The 20,774-nt window shown below is 54.4% G+C and overlaps 2 protein-coding genes across 4 annotated transcripts in view; both read left to right on the top strand.

The window, feature by feature from the left end:
• Nucleotides 1–376: 376 nt before the first annotated feature.
• CDKN1A (cyclin dependent kinase inhibitor 1A) lies at nt 377–8,199 on the top strand. Of its 2 annotated transcripts, none has more exons than XM_046640607.1 (3): nt 377–465; nt 4,683–5,135; nt 6,481–8,199. In XM_046640607.1, the coding sequence occupies exons 2-3, from the start codon at nt 4,691–4,693 to the stop codon at nt 6,528–6,530; spliced, it is 495 nt and encodes a 164-aa protein (XP_046496563.1). In that variant the 5' UTR covers nt 377–465; nt 4,683–4,690; the 3' UTR covers nt 6,531–8,199. The 2 variants fall into 2 exon arrangements, with proteins under 2 accessions (XP_046496563.1, XP_046496564.1); XM_046640608.1 differs by having other exon boundaries at nt 4,680–5,135.
• A 3,439-nt stretch (nt 8,200–11,638) lies between these two features.
• The window catches only part of RAB44 (RAB44, member RAS oncogene family), a 33,852-nt gene continuing 24,716 nt past the window's right edge, over nt 11,639–20,774 (top strand). The window contains exons 1-2 of one of the 2 annotated variants that reach the window (XM_046638807.1): nt 11,639–11,697; nt 19,705–19,919. In XM_046638807.1, coding sequence (XP_046494763.1) covers nt 19,716–19,919 — 204 coding nt within the window. In that variant the 5' untranslated portion in view covers nt 11,639–11,697; nt 19,705–19,715. Of the gene's footprint in view, nt 11,698–15,676; nt 15,755–19,704; nt 19,920–20,774 lie in introns of those variants that run through there. The other variant, XM_046638806.1, reaches the window with a different exon arrangement.

Raw genomic sequence — 20,774 nt, 5'->3', positions numbered from 1 at the left:
AAGTGAGACGCATCATTTTTATTATTTAAGGATTTTCATTTATGAAGGTCACCCCTGGTCTTTTCAGCTGCTTTGGGTAAATCCTTGCTCACAGTCGGTCCGCAGCGGTCCAGAGAAGGGCACATCCTAGCAAGGACATCCCTTCCTGGGGAGCGCCAACTCACTCCCCAACTGAAAAAACCCCAGATTTGTGGCTTGGTCCGTGGGGAAGTGTGTCAAGCGCACACCCAGGCGCGGTGGGGGGGCGGCAGCACGCGCCGGTGGCACCCGCGCGCCGAGCCGGTGGAGCGCGGCCAGGGGGAGCGGCCGCCGGCCGGGGCGGGCCGGGCGCGGGGGGCGGAGCCAGGCCTTTTTATTGGGGCTGCGCCGGCGGCGCCAGCGGAGGTGTGAGCGGCGGCCGCGGTCGGTGGCTCGGAGGACCCAGCCGGGCGCGGATTCACGGAGACCCCGAGACCCTGAGAGGAGGTGAGGGAGCCGTGGGGGCTGGAGCGGACCCCAGGGGGGCGGCTGGGAGCCCAGCGGAGCGTGGCGGCGTGTCCGTGTGTGTGCGTCCGCGGGGACGCGTGTGTCCGGGGGTGTGTGCCAGGTTCGCAGGTGAATGACGCGCGTGGGTCTGCGCGTGGGTCTCGGTTTTGCGCACACGGGTGTCTGTAAGCGCGCGTGTGATGGCATCGGGATGTGTCGGGCGGGGAGCACAGAACGAGGGACCCCTGCCACGCTCGCGTCCCCTTGAAACCCAGCCGGGCCGAGGGAAGGCGTGGGCCCTCCGCCCCCGGAGCTCTCCGCCCGCGCCGTTGCGCCCAGGTCCCCCTCGCGCCCGCCCGCGGCGCGGGCAGGACACCCCGGTCCGCCGAGGGTCCGGGAGGGGCGGGGAGCGCCGGGCCGAGCAGGTTCATCCGGGAGCCGCTCCCGGGCGGCTCTCGGACCCGATCGGTGCCGCCCCGGCCCGGCCCCCTGAGGTCTGGGTCCTCGACGCCGCCGTGTCCGCCACCCGCCTGGGTGCTGAGGTCAGCGCGGGCTGTGTCCCCGGCCCTTGGGAACGTGTCGAGACACGTCCCTTAAGGGCAAGCGAGGAGGTGACTCACGGTGACAAGGGGACCCCAGGGAACGGGCCGAGTGAGGTCAGAACCCCGCCCGGGCTCGGGGACAGTGGCGACCCAGAAGTCGCCTTCCCTGCCCCTCCGCGCCTTGTTCCCCCATAGACACAGTGACCTATCTGGCTGGCACAGAGTGTTCCCAGGGAAGCCCGGACACCGGGAGGTCCAGGACCGGGTGTCCGGTCCCCGCCCCGCGGCGCGCCCTCGGGCACCCGGAGCCGCGGCCCCGCGCTGAGTGGGCTCGCGCCCGCCGGTCAGCGCAGTAGTCCGCCTACCTCTCTCCCGCCCCCGGGAGCCCCGGGCCGGGCCTGCGCTGGGGTCGCCGATGGACTCCGGGGCGCGCAGCCCCCGCCGGGCCGGGAGGGGGGAGGGGTCGTATCTTTGAGGGGTGGGGCTTCAGGGGGCGCGACGCTGCTCGGGGCCTCTGTGGGCTGCGTACCCGGCCCGGGCGCCCCCACCCTGGTGGAGATTCCCCCTCCGAGGGCGGCTGGACTGGGCGGAGCAGGAGGGGGAGTCGCCCTTCGGGCGCGGCTGCCCCGCGCGGACCACAGCGCGTCCGCCCGGCCACGGGCCTCGGGGGACCCCGGCGCCCTGCTCGCGGGGGAGAAAATCTTGGAACTGGTTTGGCACTTCAGGGCGCCCGGGCAGCTCCCCTGATCCTCCCCTCCCTCCACGTCGCGTTTCGGGGAGGACTTTCGAGCGGTTTTGTTTTCCTTGCTCCCGTCTATTTTTATTTTCCAGGGGTCTGACTCATCCCGTGCTTTGGGCGTGGAGATAAGGTGGAGGGACCAGATCCCTGCGCGCCTGTGCGTGCGGGGGGTGTGTGTGCGCGCGCGCGTGTGTGCGTGTCACGGAGACGGCGCGAGAGCGCGCGGTTACCCAACCGTGGCGGGGGTTTCGGGAGCCGGGCTGGCTCAGCGTGACGTGTTCGCGGCCCCCAGGCCCCCTCCCGCTCTCCCCCTCCCCACCCGGGGTGACGCGCAGCCGGAGTGGAAGCGAAGTTTTGGCGGGCGGGCGCTTTACAGGAAACTGACTCATCGCGACTCCCTGCCCCTGTCCCCGGCCCGGCCCGCGCGCCTCCGCCCTGCGCGCGATTTCCTGGAGACCGGCGCCCCCTGGCGGCCGGCGCGAGCGCCCACACGCCGCCCCGCGCCCCGCCGAGAGGACCCCACTGGCTCCACGGTGTCCGCCGAGGGCTCGCTGCTTCCTTGGGGGTTAAAATATGCTTGGCGTCTGAGGCACAGAGGCCTACAAAGGAAGCCACTCTCAGTGACTTGTTTGTGAAACATCTTTGTGTTTCTGAGTTTGCTCTGAGCTGGCAGTTCTGGCAGTGGGCGCGAGAGCAGATTTTGATGGGGGGCCTATGAGAGCCGCAAGAGAGGAGGTCGTGCAAGGAGAGAGGGCCCCTGCCTGGAGGCCGGTCCCCTGGAATAGCCAGCTCCCGGAGAATGTCCCAGACACATGAGGCACTGAGACCCACAGTGTCCATGTCACCCACCCTGTGTGTCCTCTCTTGGCGGGCACCCCGAGAGCGCCCATCTGGGGAGCTGCCGAAGGCTTATTTAAATCCTCTTGAATTTGAATTAAGTTGGTCTGGGGACGGAGGGGCCTATCAATCTATATTTTGAAAAAGCTTCCCAAGTGATTCTGCTGGGCCTCTCTGGTTAAGAAACCACGAAGTTAGAGAGTGTGTCGGGCTCAACACCAGAGCACAGAACCCAGGGCAAATAGGCCTGGCTTCAAATCCTGGCTGTGCCACTTGCGAGCTGTGTGACCTTGGGCAAATTACGTAACTTCTCTGAGCCTTGGTTACCTCTTCTGTAAAAAAGAACGAGTATACCCACTTTTTAGGAAAATTCATATTTGTAAACTTCTTAGAACAGCCCTTGGCACATAAAAATACATAAGTAAATATCAACCCTCGCCCTGAAGAGAGTGGACAAAGGTTATTTTAGGGCTCTGCCCACTGTACTGGGTGACCCCTCCATGAAGCAGTGGCCTTTGGCCTTTTGAGCTGTGTGGCTTGGGGACAAGTCTCATATCTGTTTGAACTCCTGGCCCTTAAACTTGGTGTAAGGTCACCTGGTGCCTGTGCTCCCTGTCAGCTGAGACCATGGGCTCCACTCAGTGTGCGAGGTGGAGTGGGGAGGGTAGGTGTGGCTCGGGGCCAGGGCTTCCTGCCCCAGGAGGCCACTCAGCACAGCTTTCCCCGTCAGAGCCTGCAAATCCGGACTTGTCCCCAGGAAAACCCAGTCCTTGCTAAGGGGGAGCCAGGCCAGAGCAGGGCAGGTGGGTGCCAGCCTCGCTCGTGGGCACGCTCCCCTCCCTCTCCTGAGGTGGGAGGGGAGGAACCGGGCAAACCGGATGCCTTTCATTTTCTTCCCCTGCAAAACTTGGATGCAGGCACACGGGCAGGGGCTTTGAGGTTGTCTAGACGTCTGTCACCTGATGTGCCTGGCAGGATGTGGCCCAGCCTGGGAGAAATCGTGGCCCTGCCCTGCCCCACCCAGCTCCTCCTCACCCCCAGGCCGCTGCCTGATGACATCCTTGGGAAAGGCCTTCGGCCCCCAGCACCTGTCAGCTGCTTTCTGAGGAGGGTGGTGGCCCCGGGAGTGCTGGGGAGGAGGCCCAGCCGGAACTGAAGGCGGAGTTCTGCCGCCTGTGTTTTCCCAGGACTTCTGTAAACCAGGGGCCCCTCCAGGCACGTTAACGCCATTAGCTCAGTCGGTGCTCACATCTGTCCTCTGAGACATTCGCTCTTCCTGTCTCCATTTTACGGTTATGGAAAATAGAGCCCAGAGAAGTTAAGCCCTTTCTCCAGGGTCACCCAGCAGAGCCTGGGTTCCAATCCAGGCAGAGCTCACAAGACACAGCCTCTCAACTCTTCCATCCACCTTGCTTGGAGGGACGCCCCAACGATGGCTTGAGCTTGCTTCCTCACCCACGCTCTTTAAACCTTCACACAACCCTGCTTTACAGATGAGGAAACTGAGGCCCAGAGACATTAAGTGGCTTTTTAAGTGGCAGAACTAGGAATAGAACCCAGGTGTTTTTTGCCCCAAAGTCTGGGTACTTTTGAGATGCAGAGCAGGGTCACCCCACATGGGCATCAGGTGGCTGGAGGACCTGTCAGCCTGTCCGTTCATTTGGGAACTGACCTGCTGGCCAGGGCTGGGGCTGGGGAACTGCTGGACCCTGGCAATTCACACCTACGAGCTTGGGGCATTCACACCCAGGAGGGACACCTCTGTCGCAAACAAATTGATTTTAGCTGATAAGACCGGCAAACAAACAGGCCTCTGATCCTGCTGTCGCAGTAGCCTTGCCTTTGTTGACACAGCTTGCCCTTCAGCTTCCTCAGTGACCTTGGGGTGCCAGGCTGGCTGAACTCTGCCCCTGCCCAGTGTCTCTGGGGAGGGGGGAGCCTGTGGGGAGGAGATGATGGGAAATCAGCTGGAAAGAGCCGGAGAGACCCTGTGATCATGCTCTCCTGGGAGGACCTCACCTGAGGTCGCACAGAAAAGCCCGGCCTGGGGAGGGAGGGTCCAGTTTCCCGAGTGATCTGGGTCCCCTGTGTCTCAGCAGCAGGCGCCATGTCGGAGCCGGCCAGGGATGCTCGTCCGATCCCGCGTGGCAGCAAGGCCTGCCGCCGCCTCTTCGGCCCGGTGGACGGCGAGCAGCTGCGCCGAGACTGTGACGCGCTGATGGCCAGCTGCGCACAGGAGGCCCGGGAGAGATGGAACTTCGATTTTGTCACCGAGACACCGCTGGAGGGCGACTTCGCCTGGGAGCGCGTGCGGGGCCTCGGCCTGCCCAAGCTCTACCTGTCCCCGGGGCCCCGGGGGAGCCGGGACGACCTGAGAGGGGGCAAGCGGCCCAGCACGTCACCTGCCCTGCTGCAGGGGACAGCCGAGGAGGACCACGTGGACCTGTCGCTGTCCTGTACCCTCCTGCCTCACCCCCCTGAGCGGCCTGAGGGGTCCCCGGGGGAGCCTGGCACCTCTCAGGGCCGAAAACGGCGGCAGACCATCATGACAGGTGAGGACAGGTGCAGGGAAGGACACTGCAAGGGACCAAGGCTCTCAGAATTCATGGTGCAGGGGCTAACCTCTCTGGTCCAGCTTGCTCATCAGGCAGAGGGGGAAACAGGCCCAGAGAGGGGAAGCGATTTGCCTGGGGTCACACAGCAAGCCTGCAGTCAAGACCAACTAGCAAGCATTTATTGGGAACATTCATTATATGCCAGGCCCTTTGCTAAGTTTCTAAGTGGATTTTGTTTAGTCCTCATAGCAATCCTGTACCAAAGGACATTCCTGCCCCCCTTTTATAGGCAAGGAAACAAGGCTCAGAGAGCTGGAGTGATTTGCCTAAGGTCCCACAGTGAATTTGCAGTGGAGAGAAAACGAATAACAGTAATTTCCTGACTGTCCTGTCCCGTCTTAACTCCCCTTCCCATCACACACACACACAGACACACACACACACACACACACACACACACACACGCACACACGCCCCGCCCCCCTTCCCTGCCGATTTTGTTCTCTCTGGCACTTTTTTACTATGAACAGCTCCCTCCTTATCTTGATATTGTCCATGTCCCCAGTAGGGTCTTATCTCCATCAGAAAGGGGTGTGTATCTCTCTTGTTCGTTGCTGAATCCCTGGCACCTAGGATGGCGTCTGGCACATAGCAGGTGCTTGACCAATGGCGAATGAGTGATGCTGACGTTCAAGCGTTGCTTTGCCGGGCCCTGGGCCAAAGTCTTCACAGAGAGCATTTTATGAATCCTTAGAGCATCACCCTGGCGTTGTCCCCGTTGTTTGGGTGAGGAAACCGAGGCTCAGAGATGCAGCCAGGACCCCACTGCAAATCTGCAGCTGAGTGAGAGCGAACAGTAGTGATGATGATAATAATAACTAACGTTTCCACGGCCCAGGCACTGAGCAGAACACTTTCACGGAGTATCTAAGGGAACTCCTAGAACAGCGTGGTCCAGTCGAGCTCGGCAATAATGCACGTCCGGGGCCACGACCCCGTCAGCCGTTGAGCGCCTGACGTGTGGCAAGTGCAACTGAGGAACTGAATTTTCCCTTTTATTTGGTTTCTGTAAAGTTAAATAAGCTCGCAGGGCTAGTGGCTCCTGTCCTGGGGAGTGTGGCTTGGAGCCAGCCTGGGATGGAGGTCCCATCATCAGTCACATCTGTGAAGCTGGCAGGAGGCTCCGTAAACGCCCCCTGGGAGACAGGGTGGAAGTGGCCAGAGCTGTCCCTGTGCTTGGCGACATGTCCCTTTGGCCTTAGGGTGGGGTCCCTGGCTGGCTGAGTGGCTCTCTTGTACCTTTCTCCCCCCGGCCTGGCTGACTTCTGTTCTCTCTCCCCAGATTTCTACCACTCCAAACGCCGCCGGATCTTCTCCAAGAGGAAGCCCTAACCTTGCGCTCCTGGAAGCATGGGGCTCCCGTGGGCCCCTGCCCCATCTTTGGCCTTGGTCCTTCAGTTTGTGTGTCTTAATTATTATTTGTGTTTTAACTTAAATTCCCCCCCATGTACATACTCTGCTTGCCACCCCCGACCCCAGCCTCTGGCATTCTAATTATTTAAAAAAACATTAGACAGCAGAATGATAGGCTGATTAGAGGGCTAGGTATTTTTATTATGCAATTATTTAAAACCCCCTCATCCTCTGCTCTCCGTTTCCTCTCTCCCCAAGTCAGGCGGGGCTGGCATGACCCTCAGCCGCTGGGGGCTGCTCTCCAGAGGGGCCTGGCTCCCTCGGCTCACTATCTCCTGGGCTTTATAAGGTTCTGCCCCTTTCCTGCATCCTCAGATCTGAATTCCTTACAATTTGAGAAGTAGACAGATAGCACTTTGAAGGGGGCCCAGCAGAGTGGGGGAGTCATCAAGACTTTGGAGCGCCCTCGCCTCCTCTAAGGTGGGCAGGGTGACCTTGAAGTGGGCACAGCCTAGGACATGGCTGGGGACTTGGCACCCTCCTGGCCCCTGACCCCCCACTCTGTCCTGTGAAGCCTGGGGTAGGTAGGGTCCCGTAGCAAGCCACCCCGCCTCCCCGCCCACCCCTCTGCCGCCCACAGGGTAGCCAGCCTCAGTGTTGGGCCTCTACCCTGTTGGCTTCCTCTGCACTTTTCGAGGAGCCCAGGTGCCCCTCTTTTTTTTTTTCTGTTTGAGGAAGATTCGCCCTGAGCTAACATCTGTGCTAATCTTCCTCCACTTTGTATGTGGGTCACCGCAACAGCATGGCTGAAAGGTAGTGTAGGTCCACAGTTGGGATCCAAACCTGTGAACCCAGGCTGCTGAAGTGGCGTGTGCCAGACTCGACCACTGCACTACAGGGCTGGCCCCCCAGATGCCTCTTTTCAAGCTGGGCTCTCCCCTCCCCCTCTGCTCCTCCCCTCTCCCCCCGTCCTTTCCCTCCAGTACCCTCTCAGCCCTGGATGGCAGCTCTGGGGTGCCTGTCCCCCCAGCTCGGTGGACTGGAAGGGAGGGCCGTGCTCAAAGCAGGGCTCTCCAGTTCTCCCTCAGGCAGCTCGAGCAGCGACCGCCTGCTCCTCCTGGCTCACAGGGTAGGGGTCCTGGGTGGTCGGACAGGCCTCCTTGAGAGGGGAGCTCTCTGTGTTAGGGGTTTGTGTGGGGGCAAGCAGATTTTTCTAGGAGGGAGAGGGTGCCCTCAGCCCCTGGACCTCATCCAAGGCCCTTCCCATCTGCCCCACCCTCCCCCGTGTTGTTGCACTTTGAAAAGCAGCTGAACAAGGAGTCAGATGTTTGAAGATGGCGGGAGGAGAGGCTGTGGCTGGGGCACACCAGTGGGCCACTCTGGGCCCGGGAGTTGGGCGCTATTGTCTTTCCTGGCCCTGAACATGGAGCCCCTGACTCAAGACAGCTTCCAGCTCCCGTCACATCCTGGCCTGGGCTGTTTTCTCCTGGCTCCTCGTGTGTCCTGGTTCTCCCGTCTCCACCTAGACTGTAAGCCTCTCAAGGGCAGGGACCACGTCTTGTACTGCTCTGTCTCCTTTACAGCCTCTCCCCCAGTGCTGGTATACAGCAGGTGCTCAATAAATATTTTGTGATAACTTTCCTTGTAATAGTATTGTTGTGGTCAATATATTTCGTCATTCATAAGAACAAGTAGGTGGAGGGTTTTTTTTATTGTTTTTATAATTTTAAAAGTTAAGCATCTAAATTTAAACACAGAAAGCAAACAGAAAGACCATGAGGCAAAAAAGACGAACAAGGAGGGGCTGGCCCCGTGGCCGAGTGGTTGGGTTCGCACGCTCCGCTGCAGGCGGCCCAGTGTTTCGTTGGTTCGAATCCAGGGCGCGGACATGGCACTGGTCATCGGACCATGCTGAGGCGGCGTCCCACATGCCACAGCTAGAGGAACCCACAACGAAGGATACACAACTATGTGCCGGGGGGTGTTGGGGAGAAAAAGGAAAAAATAAAATCTTTAAAAAAAAAAAAAAAAACACGAACAAGGAAACAAAAACAAGAAATCATCACAGCTTTGCAAAGATCGCCAACTGTCAATATTTTGGTTTGTTGCGTTCTTTTTTAATAAAGAATATATCATAGCTTGACATCATTAGTCATCAAGTAAATGCAAATTAAAACCACAATAAGATACCACCGAGTACCTACCAGAACCACTAAGATGAAAAAAAACTGACGATGCCATGTGTGGGCGAGGGTATGGAGCAGCTGCAATTTTTAGACCTTGTTGGTGGAAGTATAAAATATTTCAACGACTTTGCAAAAACTGTTTAGCAATAGCTTCTAAAGATGCCTCCCCTCGTGCCCACTGCATGACCCAGGGATGCCATACCTAGGTTTGTTCTCAAGAGAAATGAGTACATATTTCCAGCAAAAGACATGTTTATAGCAGCATTATTCTTACCAGACCCAAACCGGAAACAACCCAACTGTCCATAACAGAAGAATAGATACGCAAATGGTGATATATGTATGTAGTGGAATACCGTACAGCCTGAAAAAGAACAAAGTACTGTTACATGCATGTTCTGATGATCTATTTATAGTTAATCACCTCAAGACTTAGTGGCTGAAAACAATAATCATTTATTTGCTCTCAATTCTGCCATTTGGGTGAGAACTACTTTTGAAATGCTGAATAATTCCCTGCTGTACAGGGCTTGGCTTCGCTCCAGCGCCCTAGTGGTCTGAGATAAGACTCTCCCATCGGGGCTTTTCAGAGACCCCCCCACACTGTCTGCTCATCTCCCGTGGATGTTCCTAGTACGTGGGATATGCTGGGTCATAAGTCCCAAGCGCTGTGCCCTAGCCTGGACCTGTTGCAGAGCTTTTCTCTGGACTCTGCTCAAACATGGCAGCTTCCCGAGTCACCCAATAAACGGGCTGGAGAAGTGTTTAGTAAACGGCCTCCAGAGTCCAAATTGGCCTGCCAGTGCTCTGCCTCTTTTTGGTGGTAGGATGTCCACGGTATGTCCTTCCCCACAGAGGGAATATCCCATCATGCCCCAGTTCATTTGACTGCTGAAAACTTAACTAACGTGATGGGTTTCAGAATTTTTGTAGGGAATGTCAACATGACCCACTTTTTTTTTTTTTTTTTAAGATTGGCACCTGAGCTAACATCTGCTGCCAATCTGTTTTTGTTCTTCTTCCTTCTCCCCAAAGCCCCCCAGTACATAGTTGTATATCCTAGTTGTGAGTGCCTCTGGTTGTGCTGTGTGGGCTGCTGCCTCAGCATAGCTTGCTAGATGGTGGCATGTGCTCGCCTGGGATCTGAACCAGCGAAAACCCGGGCCGCTGAAGCGGAGCATGAGAACTTAGCCGCTCCGCCACGGGGTCGGCCTCCGAACATGACCCTTTCTTGATATGGGTTGGAAAGAAAGTATTGGCTATATTATTAGCTTCTTACAGTCAGAGGCGTGTAGACTATTCTAGTAACAATACCATATCTGATATAAGGGCTGCAATTAGGGCCACCACGTGAATAACCATCGATCACCACGCTTCGTTTCACCTTCACAGGAGTAGTCTGGGGTGGATGGCATGGGGACATGATGAGGACCATCTTGCATCCTTTACATCTTTGCAGGTGGTTCTGGTCTCTGCAGTTCCACCTGGGATGCAGTATTGCTTCTGACCTACTATCTTGGCTAGTGGAGTAATTTTAAAAGCTTCTGCTTGGTCCTCTTTCCCATAGATTAGGGAACCAATGTGAGAGTTCTGTCAACTGCTGAGTAAATCCATCCCAATTTGCACTCAGGGATGAGGAAATAGCCACAGACCCATTGGACCCATTCATCACCTGGCCTCGTGTGTCCCCTACTCTAAGAGGGGGTTATAATGGTATTTGGGGTCATCTGGTACCAGTGTAAACTCAGACTCTGTATCCAACCGACCTCAAAAGATCTGGTTGTTCCCTTTTCCCCAGGTGGTTTACTTGGGAGGTGGTTCCTGGAAGCCCAAGGAGAGTGGCAAGTGGGAGAAAGGAAAGGAAAAAGCCAATAAAGGTGTTGGTGAGCAGTTCTTCTGTTGCAGCTGGGACCTAAATCCACTAGAGGTCTGAGGAGAGCATGTGGAACGTGCCCCAGAATTGTCCCTCTGGGGCACTTGCCTAGCTACCTCTGGGGTACTTAACTCCCACCGCCATCCATTGCAAGCCCAGGCTGCTCCTCACGGGCGGAGCAAGTTCCCGTGAGCTGGAGAAAACCAGGACTCTCTCATTTGAGGTGAGAAGCTGCATCCCTGCCAGGAACTAATTACCAAATCTTCGGGTGAACACAGAGGCTGTCGGGAACGTGGCTGGGGCATCAGCAGGGCTGCTGTAACCACCCTTCAGCCAGCCTACTGCCCAGGTGAGTATGTTGGCAGAAATCACTGTAGCTTCCACCTGGTGCACAGGAATGTGAGTTCCATGGCGGGGGGTGGTGGGGAAGGGGAGGTGGAGGAGTGGAGCGGGGGCTGGGGTGGTCTTTGCCTATTTTGTTGCTGCTGTATCCCAGCACATAGTAGGTGTTCAATAAATGTTTGTTGAATGAATGAATGATTCACCATGGCTTGAATCTCCTTCCTGATCCGAGCGCTTATCTCCCAAGCCCCACCCTAGGCCCCAGCCTGGACCCTATCCCATACTATCCCAGCTCCCAGGTCACTTGACATCGCTTGACAGTCAGTCTGGCACATGAACCAGGCCATCTGCCCATCGGTAGGATGGAGAAGTTGGAGATTCTCTAACTCAGTTTCCTTTCTTTTAACAACCACAAAAATAACAACGGCTCACGTTGATTATCACCTGCCTAACGTCGTTCCAAATGCTCCCTATGGTTTATAGCATTTCATCCTTATAACAAACCTATGAGGTGGGCCCTTGTATGGCCTCTATTTACAGATGAGAAGCTGAGGCAGCAAGCCCTTCAGCCCCGTGCCTGAAGTCACGCCCCTAGGAAGTGGTGGGGAGCAGGATATCCACGCTGCCCTGCTCGTGACCCAGGTCACACCGCCTCTTCGATCAGCCAGAAAGGGGAAGTGCCTCGCCCAGCCTCTACAAGGGGGCGCGAAGAAGAGGCTGCCGGACCATCTCCTGCGTCTTTAAGGTAACCTAGGTTTTCTCAATCTTACGTAAAGTGTGCTGTACAAATGCAACTTCAGAGCAAGCTCCCTGCCTGGTTCCCCGCACGACTGCCAGCCTCCTAAGCTCCATCTAGAGGTGGTTTGGAGCTGGCAGCTGGAGGCAGGGGACCCAGGCCTCCTGGTTTGAGCCCCCCCGCTCCCACCACTGCACCCCAGCACAGCGCATCTTGCCTCAGGGGCACTGAACCATGAAGTGAAGTCAAGCATCTTTAGGGAATTGAAAATTCGTGAGTGTGAAAACTTTCCCATTCATAAACCGTCTGGCTGTCTTTGATCCTTGTTCATTAACTCAGTGCTTGTAAAATTTAGTTTCTGAGCTCAGTGTTTTTAAATCTGGCGAGACGAGATTTTAAAACTAGCTCCACTGTTTCCAAAAAGGAAACTTTCTGGATCTGACTTTTCCTAGCACTTGCTGCTGACCTTGTGCCAGTTGGCTCTGGGGCGGGTTTCTCCCCCGGGGCTGGTGCAGAGGGCAGGCCGGCCGGGCTCTCACCGCCCCCAGACTCCACTCCGGGCACTCTGAGGGCTGTGCACCCTCTCCCAGGCTCTCCCGGCCTCTCTTATTTCTGTGGTTAGGAGGATAAGGGGCACATGACCGGGGAGTGCCTTGAGATCCTTGGGCTGGGTCTGGAAATCCAACCTCGCTGTGTTCCCAGAGAAGTGGAGAGAGTCCCGAGCTGGAGAGACAAAGTTCTGGATTTGCTGTATTTGCCCAAACCCAGCAGCAAACGCTGCTGGCCCTACTCTCAGAATTTATCCAGGGTCCAGGCACCTCTGGTCACCACCTCCAGTGCTGCCTCCTGTCTGAGCCATCGCTTCTCGTCTGGATTATTCTGACAGCCCCCTCACGGTCTCCCTGCTCCTGCCTTTACCTCGTACAGTCTATTCTCCACAAGGAAAGCAGCCAGGGGATCCTTTTAAAACCTACGCTGGATTGTGTCACCCTCCAGTGGCTTCCATCTCACAGTAGAAACCCAGGTCCTTACACGGCCAACAGGTCGTACTCTTACCTCTGACTTCATCTCCACCTGCCCTCCATTCCCTGCTCCAGCCACACTGGTCTCCTCACTGTTCCTCACAGACACAAAGCCTGCTCCTGCCTCAGGGCCTTTGCACTCACTGTGCCTTCTCCCTGAACACTCTTCTTTCAGGTCTTCTTCCTTGTATACTCTATTCCACTATCACCTCCTCAGACAGGCTTCTCCCAGACTACCCATCTAAATACACCTCCCACCATTCTATCCCTTCACCCTGCTTTACACCTCTTCATAGCACTACGTTACATATGGATTTTTTATGTCTTTTCCCCCCCATTTTTGTATTCTCAGTGCCTAGCACAGTGTCCGGCACATATTAGGTGCTCAATAAATAATTGGTGACTGAAACAATGAATGCCTTATTTGGTTTAATAAAGTCACAGAAACTCTCTGAGTATCAATTTTCCGGTGGTAAAAAAAAAAGGGGTGAAAGGATGGTTGGTTGTGAGAATGTGTGTTTATTTAGAAATTAAATTTATTACTTTTGAAAACTTTGTTTTGAAATAATTTCAGACATACAGAAAAGTTGCAAAAATAGTAAAATAATTCCCATATACCCTTCCCCAACAGTCCTTGAATGTCACCATAATTTTACCATGTTTCCTTCATTATTCTCTCTCTGAATACGTACAAATTATTCTCAGATTTAATTTTGAATGGGTAATGTATAAAGATGGCACATCTTCTCCATCCTTCTCCGTTCCAACACTTTTTCTCCTCAGCCCAACTGCTACCAGCTTCTTGGCTCTTCCATCAGAAATATTCTATGCATTTACAAACAGATATGAATACCCATGCATTTATATAGCATAAATTTCATCCACACACATACAATTTTTTCTTCACGCAAAGCATACTACGTTCACTGTTTCCCACCTTATTTTTTTCATTCAACAACATATTTAGAAAGCCATTCCATATCGATCCACCTGGATCTTTCTCATTTTTCTTCACAATTGCATAGTAGGTCGATATGTGGACGGATCAGAGCTCATTCAACCAGCTCCCTGTTGATGGAAACTTAGGTGGTTTCCAGTCCTTTGCCACCACAGACAATGCTGTGATGAATGTCCTTTCATATCATCATTTTTTACATCACCTGTGGGACGAATGACTGGAAGTGAAATTGTTGAGTGAAAAGCTTTTAGCCTTCTAAATGCTGATAGACATCACCGCATTGCTTTTCATGAACGGTTTACCAGTTTATGTTCTAACCAACAATGTGTGCAAGTGTTTTCCTACATCCTTTATAACATAGGCTGTTATTTTTTTTTAAATCGTGTCAGTTGGATAACTTAAAATGATATCTCATTGTAGTTACAATTTTTATTTCTTTTATTATGAGTGAAGATTAACCTTTTTTTCACGTGTTGAAGAGCAATTGATGTTTTCCCCCATGCATTGTCTATTCACACATGGTGCCAATTTCTCTAATGCATTATTGATTTTTCAATGATCTGTAGGAACTCATGATATAAGGAGGAAATTAGCTTATTTTCTGTGATATGGGAATATTTTTTCACAATTCGTTTGCCCTTTGATTTGTCAATGGTGACTTTATTTTTGCTACTCAGTCTTTTTTTTTTTAATTTTAAAATTTCTGTATAGCAGAATATCTCAATTTTTTATGGCTTCTAATGCTTTGTGATACACCTGGAAAGGCCTTGCCTGCTCCAAGATTATTTTAAAATTATCCCATGACCCCTTATGGCATTTGTTCAAACATACACAAAAGTAGAGCGAGGGATGGAATGAGCCAGTGGTTCCCCCACCAGCTTCACCAGGAACCAGAACCAGGCCAGGGCCTGTGTATTATTTGGTCTGTGTCCGGCTCCTTCCCCTCATCCCTTGATTATTTTGAAGCAAATTCCAAACGGTATATAATTGTATGATTTTTATTATTATTATTTTTTTTGGTGAGGAAGATCGGCCCTGAGCTCGCATCTGTTGCTAATCTTCCTCTTTTTGCTTGAGGAAGATTGTCACTGAGCTAACATCTGTGCCGGTCTTCTACTTTATGTGGGAGGGTGCCACAGCGTGGCTCCATGAGCGGTGCTAGGTCCGTGCCTGGGATCCGAACCTTCAAACTCTGGGCCACCAAAGTGGAACCTGTGAACTTAACCACTATGCCATCCAGCTGACCTCCAACTGTAAGATGTTTTCAATACTTAAACTTTTGATCCACCCGTAATTATTTTAGAGTTAGACCTCCACCTTGGTTTTTGCAGATACCTAGCCCATTCTCCCGGTTGTTCAATGAAGAAACCATCTTTTCTCACTGATTTGAAGTGTCACCTTTATCAAATGCTAAATTCCCACGCATGTTTGAGTCTATTTCTTTATTGTGTACCATTGCTTTGTCCACTTAGCTTCACGCTCCAGTACCACACAGTTCTGATAGTCGCAGCTCTACGAGACGCTTTGGTATTAGGTTTGACTATTCTGTAGAAGACGACTTGGGTGTCAGCCTCCCCTGGTCTTCCAAGCCGCTGTCAGAGAGTGAGGACCTGAGGTCAGACCTGGGGTGCGGTTCCCTCAGCTCGTTCTGTCCCCGGCTTTAGCCATAACTGTGCCCATCAACGCTCCAGCTGGGATGAGGCGTGGCATCACCCTGGCAACCAGAGAGTGGGATCTGAGTCCTAGCTTTGCCGCTGAGGGCTGGGTGACCTTGAGAGTTCTACCTCACCCTTTGGAGTCTCTGCTCAGAAGGGCCTCCCTCCCGGCTCCAGCAGCTCCAAGATTCTAGGGCGAGGGGGCCTCGGGAGTACCAGGCAGCGTTGTGAAAGGATAAACAGTGGTCACTTCTACAGGAAGTCCCATAGATTAACACAGGAGATCAGCTCTCTGGGGAACGGAAAGAGTGGTTGGGCAAGAGACAAGACAGTTAACAGCTCCACAGCTCGTGGGCACCTCGGGGCAGTGGCTGCCTCATCACGGGGCCAGGAGGCACGGGTCTGCAGGCACAGCTGGGAGCCTTCAAGAGGTGGGAGCCACCCGGGGTTGCAATGCTTCTTTTCTGTGGAGGGGTGAGGCTTGGGGAGGGAGCAGCGGTCCCTGTCCAGCTCCTGTGACAAGGCTGTGGGTTTGGTCTAGTGCATGGTCTGCGTGGTCCAGTGGAGGGCACCGGGGCATGAGGCTGGGGTCGATTACCGACCCTTCAGTGGTTGTGTGACCTTGGGCAAGTCTCCTGGCATCTCAGAGCCTCAGTTTCTCTGTCACGTTAGTGAGGGGAAGAGAGAGGGGAAGCAGACCAGAACAAGGCAGTAGTTGGTCTCTCAGACCCGCCAACTGGACAGCTGGGTTCTGTAACCGTTGCCATTACGTGTAGTTGCTGGAGTAAGTGGGATGGAGAACAGACCCAAGTCCTCGCCCATTCGTGAGAGAATGACGGCCCTGGGGAAGCCAGAGGTGCCTGTGCAGTGTATTGCACTCCTGCCACTGACGCCCACCCCCCTCTTGTGTGCTCTCCACTTCCTGACCTGCGGTGCCCACTCTCCCACCCAGATCCCACGAGCCCCCGGCAGGGAGCCGGGCCTGCAGACGCCCGGGAGGGGGATCCGTTTGCTCTATTGTTTGGCTTCAAGCTTCATATGATTTCTGGGGAACATGGGGAGATGTGGCAGTGCTGAGGGGTGTGCGTGTGTGTGTCCCTGGTCACAAGGGGGCTTCTGGCTGTTAAGGGGGTGAGATAGCGATGATCCAGTCAGGGGAGCATGGCAGAGGAGGGGCGTGATGGGGTGCCCCCGCTGGCTCACTCAGAGGGCTGCTGTTCTGAGTGACTCTGAGGGGGCAGGGACCTTTGGGCATGCCGTGAGAGGTGTCACATCCGACTGTGAGAGAGCTGACCGTGAGGGAGTGCTGGGCGACGGCTGACTGACTGGGAGCCGGCTGAGGAGGGAGGGCGTGTGTGTGCGTGTGGGTGGGTGGGTGTGGTGCATGTACAGGCGTGTGAGGATTGACTGAAGGATGTCTCCACTCTCTCTGCATGGCCATGCCTGGCCTCGAAGGGGGCACAGACTGTGTTTAAGATGTTCTGTGAGGCCGTGAGGGGGAGCACACCACACCCGGCTGACGGTGACAGGATCTTCAAGGCAGTGCTGGTGGTGGGACACCCGCCTTCCTGCCCCAGGCCTCCTGACAGGCAAGGAGGGGCCACCGAGTGACCCTCCAGGGAAAGAAGGACAGGCTGGCTCACGGGGCAGATGCTGAGGCCCGTGACAGCATGGGGGCTGGCCAAGGTGTCCAGAAGGTGCCGCTTTCTTACAAAGTGCCAGGGGACTGCTGGAAATGGGCAAGGAGGCACAGCTCAGCCAGGAACTCCTCGAAAGGGATGTCGAGAGTGTCCCATGTCCTGGGATACAGCCACACGGGATTTATTTCAGGATTCTAGTTTCCTTTACTTGTGGGAGCCTGACAGACTCAGCGACGTGGCACCCATGTCACAGGAGACTCTTCCCCTAGTGCTTTGGTTCTAGAAACTTTCGCACTGGGGATCTTATCTCGCTGCCTCGCGTGTGTTATCTCCATCAGCAAAAGTACAGGGGAAACTTCTTCTAAGTCTCACAACCCCGAGCAGAGCCTGCTCTGCCCTGCTCCAGCGAGGCCTTTTGTGCTCCCACAGAGGAGCCCCTGTTCAGGAAGTGGTCTTGGGGGAAGTCCCTCCCATGACAAACCGGGAGAGTGGATCTGGTGCCACCACCGCTGCTGATGTCGTGGCTTGGGCCTCCCTCCCTCAGTTTCCTCATCTGTCAAGTGGGGATAAATCATATCTGTACAGAACCTAGCTTTTATGACGCTCAAATGGAATTTCACCCTCATCCGTGCTGTCACCACCATTGTCGGGGCACCTTTGCCCAGCGGTCACTCTGTGCATGGCAGAGCCAGGAGTAGTGTACATGGATCATGAGTTAACAGACCACGTGTGCCGAGCGCCACCCGTGTGCGAGGCACCGGTCTCAGCACGTGGGATGGAGCAGCGATCGGAAGAAGAAACTCCCTACTCACAGGAGAATTGCGTTTCAGTAAGAGGAGATGGAAATTTACAAAATAAACGAATAAAGTGACAAGTGCTAAGAGATGTAAAGCCAGAAAGGGAGGTGGACCGTGCTGGGGAATGGGAGGTGGCGTTTCAACAGCAATTATCTCGTTTAATCCTCATGGCAACCGTGTGGTCAGTATGCGCCTCATGTTCCAGTGAGGAAACTGAGGCACAGGGACATTGAGCGACTTGCCCAAGGTTGCACAGCTAGCGAGCGGCAGGGCTGGGAGACGCAGAGGTCTGTCTGACCCCAGAGCACCGACTGGAAGTCCTGGGCCTCCTTTTCCACATCTGGGTGTCGGGAGGGTGGGATGGACTGCCAGGAGAAAGGGGCACCTTGTCCTAATTCACACTGAGGGGACCCCATGTATCGTGGCAGGCCCGCTTACCACTTCACCGGCATTCAGCTGGTGCTCGCTAACTGCTTGACACTTAAGTGAGTGCTAGATCTCGGGAAGGGTTTGGGCAGAAGGAAGGCTTCTCAGAAGAGGTGTGTTGGTAACGGCTCTTTGCGGGGAAGAGGTCCTGGTTTGCAGCATCAGCCGGTTCTCGTGGTGTGAGTGCTCCCCGGTGCTGATTCCAGCCACTCGGGGAGGAGGGAGGAGCACAGGTGGCTTCGAGAGCACCTAGGCTCTGGCTCCAGGACACACTGCAGTTTTACATCTGTGATCTCAGAGACGGAGAGAAGGAGAGAAACAGAGAGACAGAACAGACAGGAAGAAAGAGAGACACAAAGACTGGTGGAGAGAGATTCTACTTCACTTTAAAGTTTAGGGGCCTCCCCAGGGTGAGGGGTTTCTTCATTCAAGTCCTAGGCAACCTCTGGGAGGGAACTTGCCCGAGGTGAGGCGACCTACGGGCTCTAGTCCCCTGCAATGAGCCCATCATCCCTGAAGCAGAGCTCCCAGACTCCTCTACTCAGCCTGTCTGTGATCTTTGGCTCCAATGGGGGCCTTGTTCCCGTTGCCTCAGTTCCTTTGCACCTGCTGTTCACTGCTTTTAAATCCTGCCTGCCTCCTTTAGAGCTTGGCTCAAGTCCTCTCACCTGCAGGAAGCTGCCTGACTGTGTGCACATTAAGCCCCTTCCACTCCGTACAGTTTTCTGTACCCCAGACTTAGTCCCCCAAGGGCAGGCCCAGACTCTACCCCTTCCAGGCTCCACCTCCCTTTTTCCTGGCCTGGGGACTCACCTGGACAAATCCTTATCCATCAAAATCCTTATCAATTGACTGACCTAAGACCTTCAGTGACAAATGAAAGAACCTCAATTAATGAATTGGACAACCCTTGCTTGAGCACCTACTGTGTGCTAAGGAGCTGGGAGCAATTTGGACCAAGGCATACGGTGACATCCATAGGGGGAGCCCAGAACATCATGAGGCCACAGACAAGGGGGCACTGAACCCTGCTTGAAGTGTGGGGGTGGCTGCAAGGAAGGCTTCTTGGAGGAGGAGGCCTCTAAGGTGAGGGAGGAAAAGGTATCAGCTAGACAAGGGGGTGAGAGAATTGGGGTGGTTTGGGGCAACACAAGCAAGGGTGGGAGGGAATCTGAGATTCCAGGAACAGTGTGTGGTTCAGAAGGGTTGACGTGGACCGTGAGGATGTGGGGGTAGACCCCGGCCGGCACAGGGTTCTCTCATATGACGGCTGGAGAAGACTTGTGACAGTTGAGGATTCCAGGCAGAGGGAATAGAGGGCGAAGGCCCTGAGCAGGATGTGCTGGAGGCCATGGTGGTGGTGGGGAGGGGGCAGGGGGGCGTCAAGTCAGAGAGTCCAGCACGGTCTGATCAGGCAGGGCTGCGTCTGCCGTGGTGACGGGGCGCTGGGGGAGGCTGGCAGCAGGGAGTGGCTCTGCTCAGCAGCCCAGTGCCCCCTCACGTCTCCTCTGTCCCCAGGCCAAAGCAGCATGGAGAGTGAGAGAGTGCCCCGAAAAGGCCGGAAGCTGGGCTCCAGCCGCCGGCGCCAGATTCGAGAGCTGGCTGATGGCCAGGATGCCCCCGTGGCCCCAGAGACAGAGTCCTGGTCCTCCCAGGCAGCTGCAGAACTGCAGGGCTTTTTCAAGGACTGTGGTGCCAAGGAAAGGGGCTTTGTCACCCGAGAGGACCTGGCGGTGAGTCTAAGACCCCCTCCCACCCCTGAATCCCTTTTCTACAGCCTTCTGAGAACTCCTATCCCAGGAAGGCAGGGCTTGCCTGCTCCTTCCCCTTCTCTCTTCTAAAATTTGCTGTCAGAAAAGACCAGGAATTTGTTTATACTAACGTGTAAATGACTGATAAGGCTTTATGTGTCACTCTCTTCCGGAAACACTAGCATTTTAACAAAGGAAAGGACTTTAAGCCAAAGAGGTAACTTGCAAATGCTATAATTCTAGGTCCATTGAGTAGGAAAGTTTATCTTGGAGAGCAGTTAGAGCCCTGGAAATCAAACCATGTTGACGACTGATGATTCTTTAGTTTTTCCTCATTCCCTGCAAAGGGGCCTCCGTGGGTTGCTGGTCTCCCTGGGCCTGCCGTCTCCACGCTCCAGACTTTGTCCTTCCCCCATCAAAACTGACTCTCCTTACATTCCACCCTCAGGGACACAACAAAGTACAAAGAGCTGATGTTAAAATATAATTTTCAAAAGGGTTAAAAAAAAAAAAAAGGACTGTTGAGTACACTTATCCAAGGTCTTATCTAATTAGTTATTGTTATTAATTAATGAGAGAACCAGTAACATGTTGTGACAGGTTCAAGAGCATTTGAGAAGCAGGATTTTTATGGGCCACTTGAGACAAGAGCGTTAGGATAAGATCACTGAGTTCAACTTTAAAAATGGCTAATGTCCAACTGGCCATAAATCTTTGGGGTTATCTGTTCTACTAGACGAAAATTCTTCTCATGTCTTCTGGACAAAAATCTACAAGTTAACAAGTAACTTCAGTTAAGTCTGGGACTTTTAATTAAAGGTAAACAATGAAATGAAC

The sequence above is a fragment of the Equus quagga genome, chromosome 15 (assembly GCF_021613505.1).
Source record: "Equus quagga isolate Etosha38 chromosome 15, UCLA_HA_Equagga_1.0, whole genome shotgun sequence".
NCBI lineage: Eukaryota > Metazoa > Chordata > Mammalia > Perissodactyla > Equidae > Equus > Equus quagga.
This window is presented reverse-complemented; position numbering and strand designations above follow the sequence as displayed.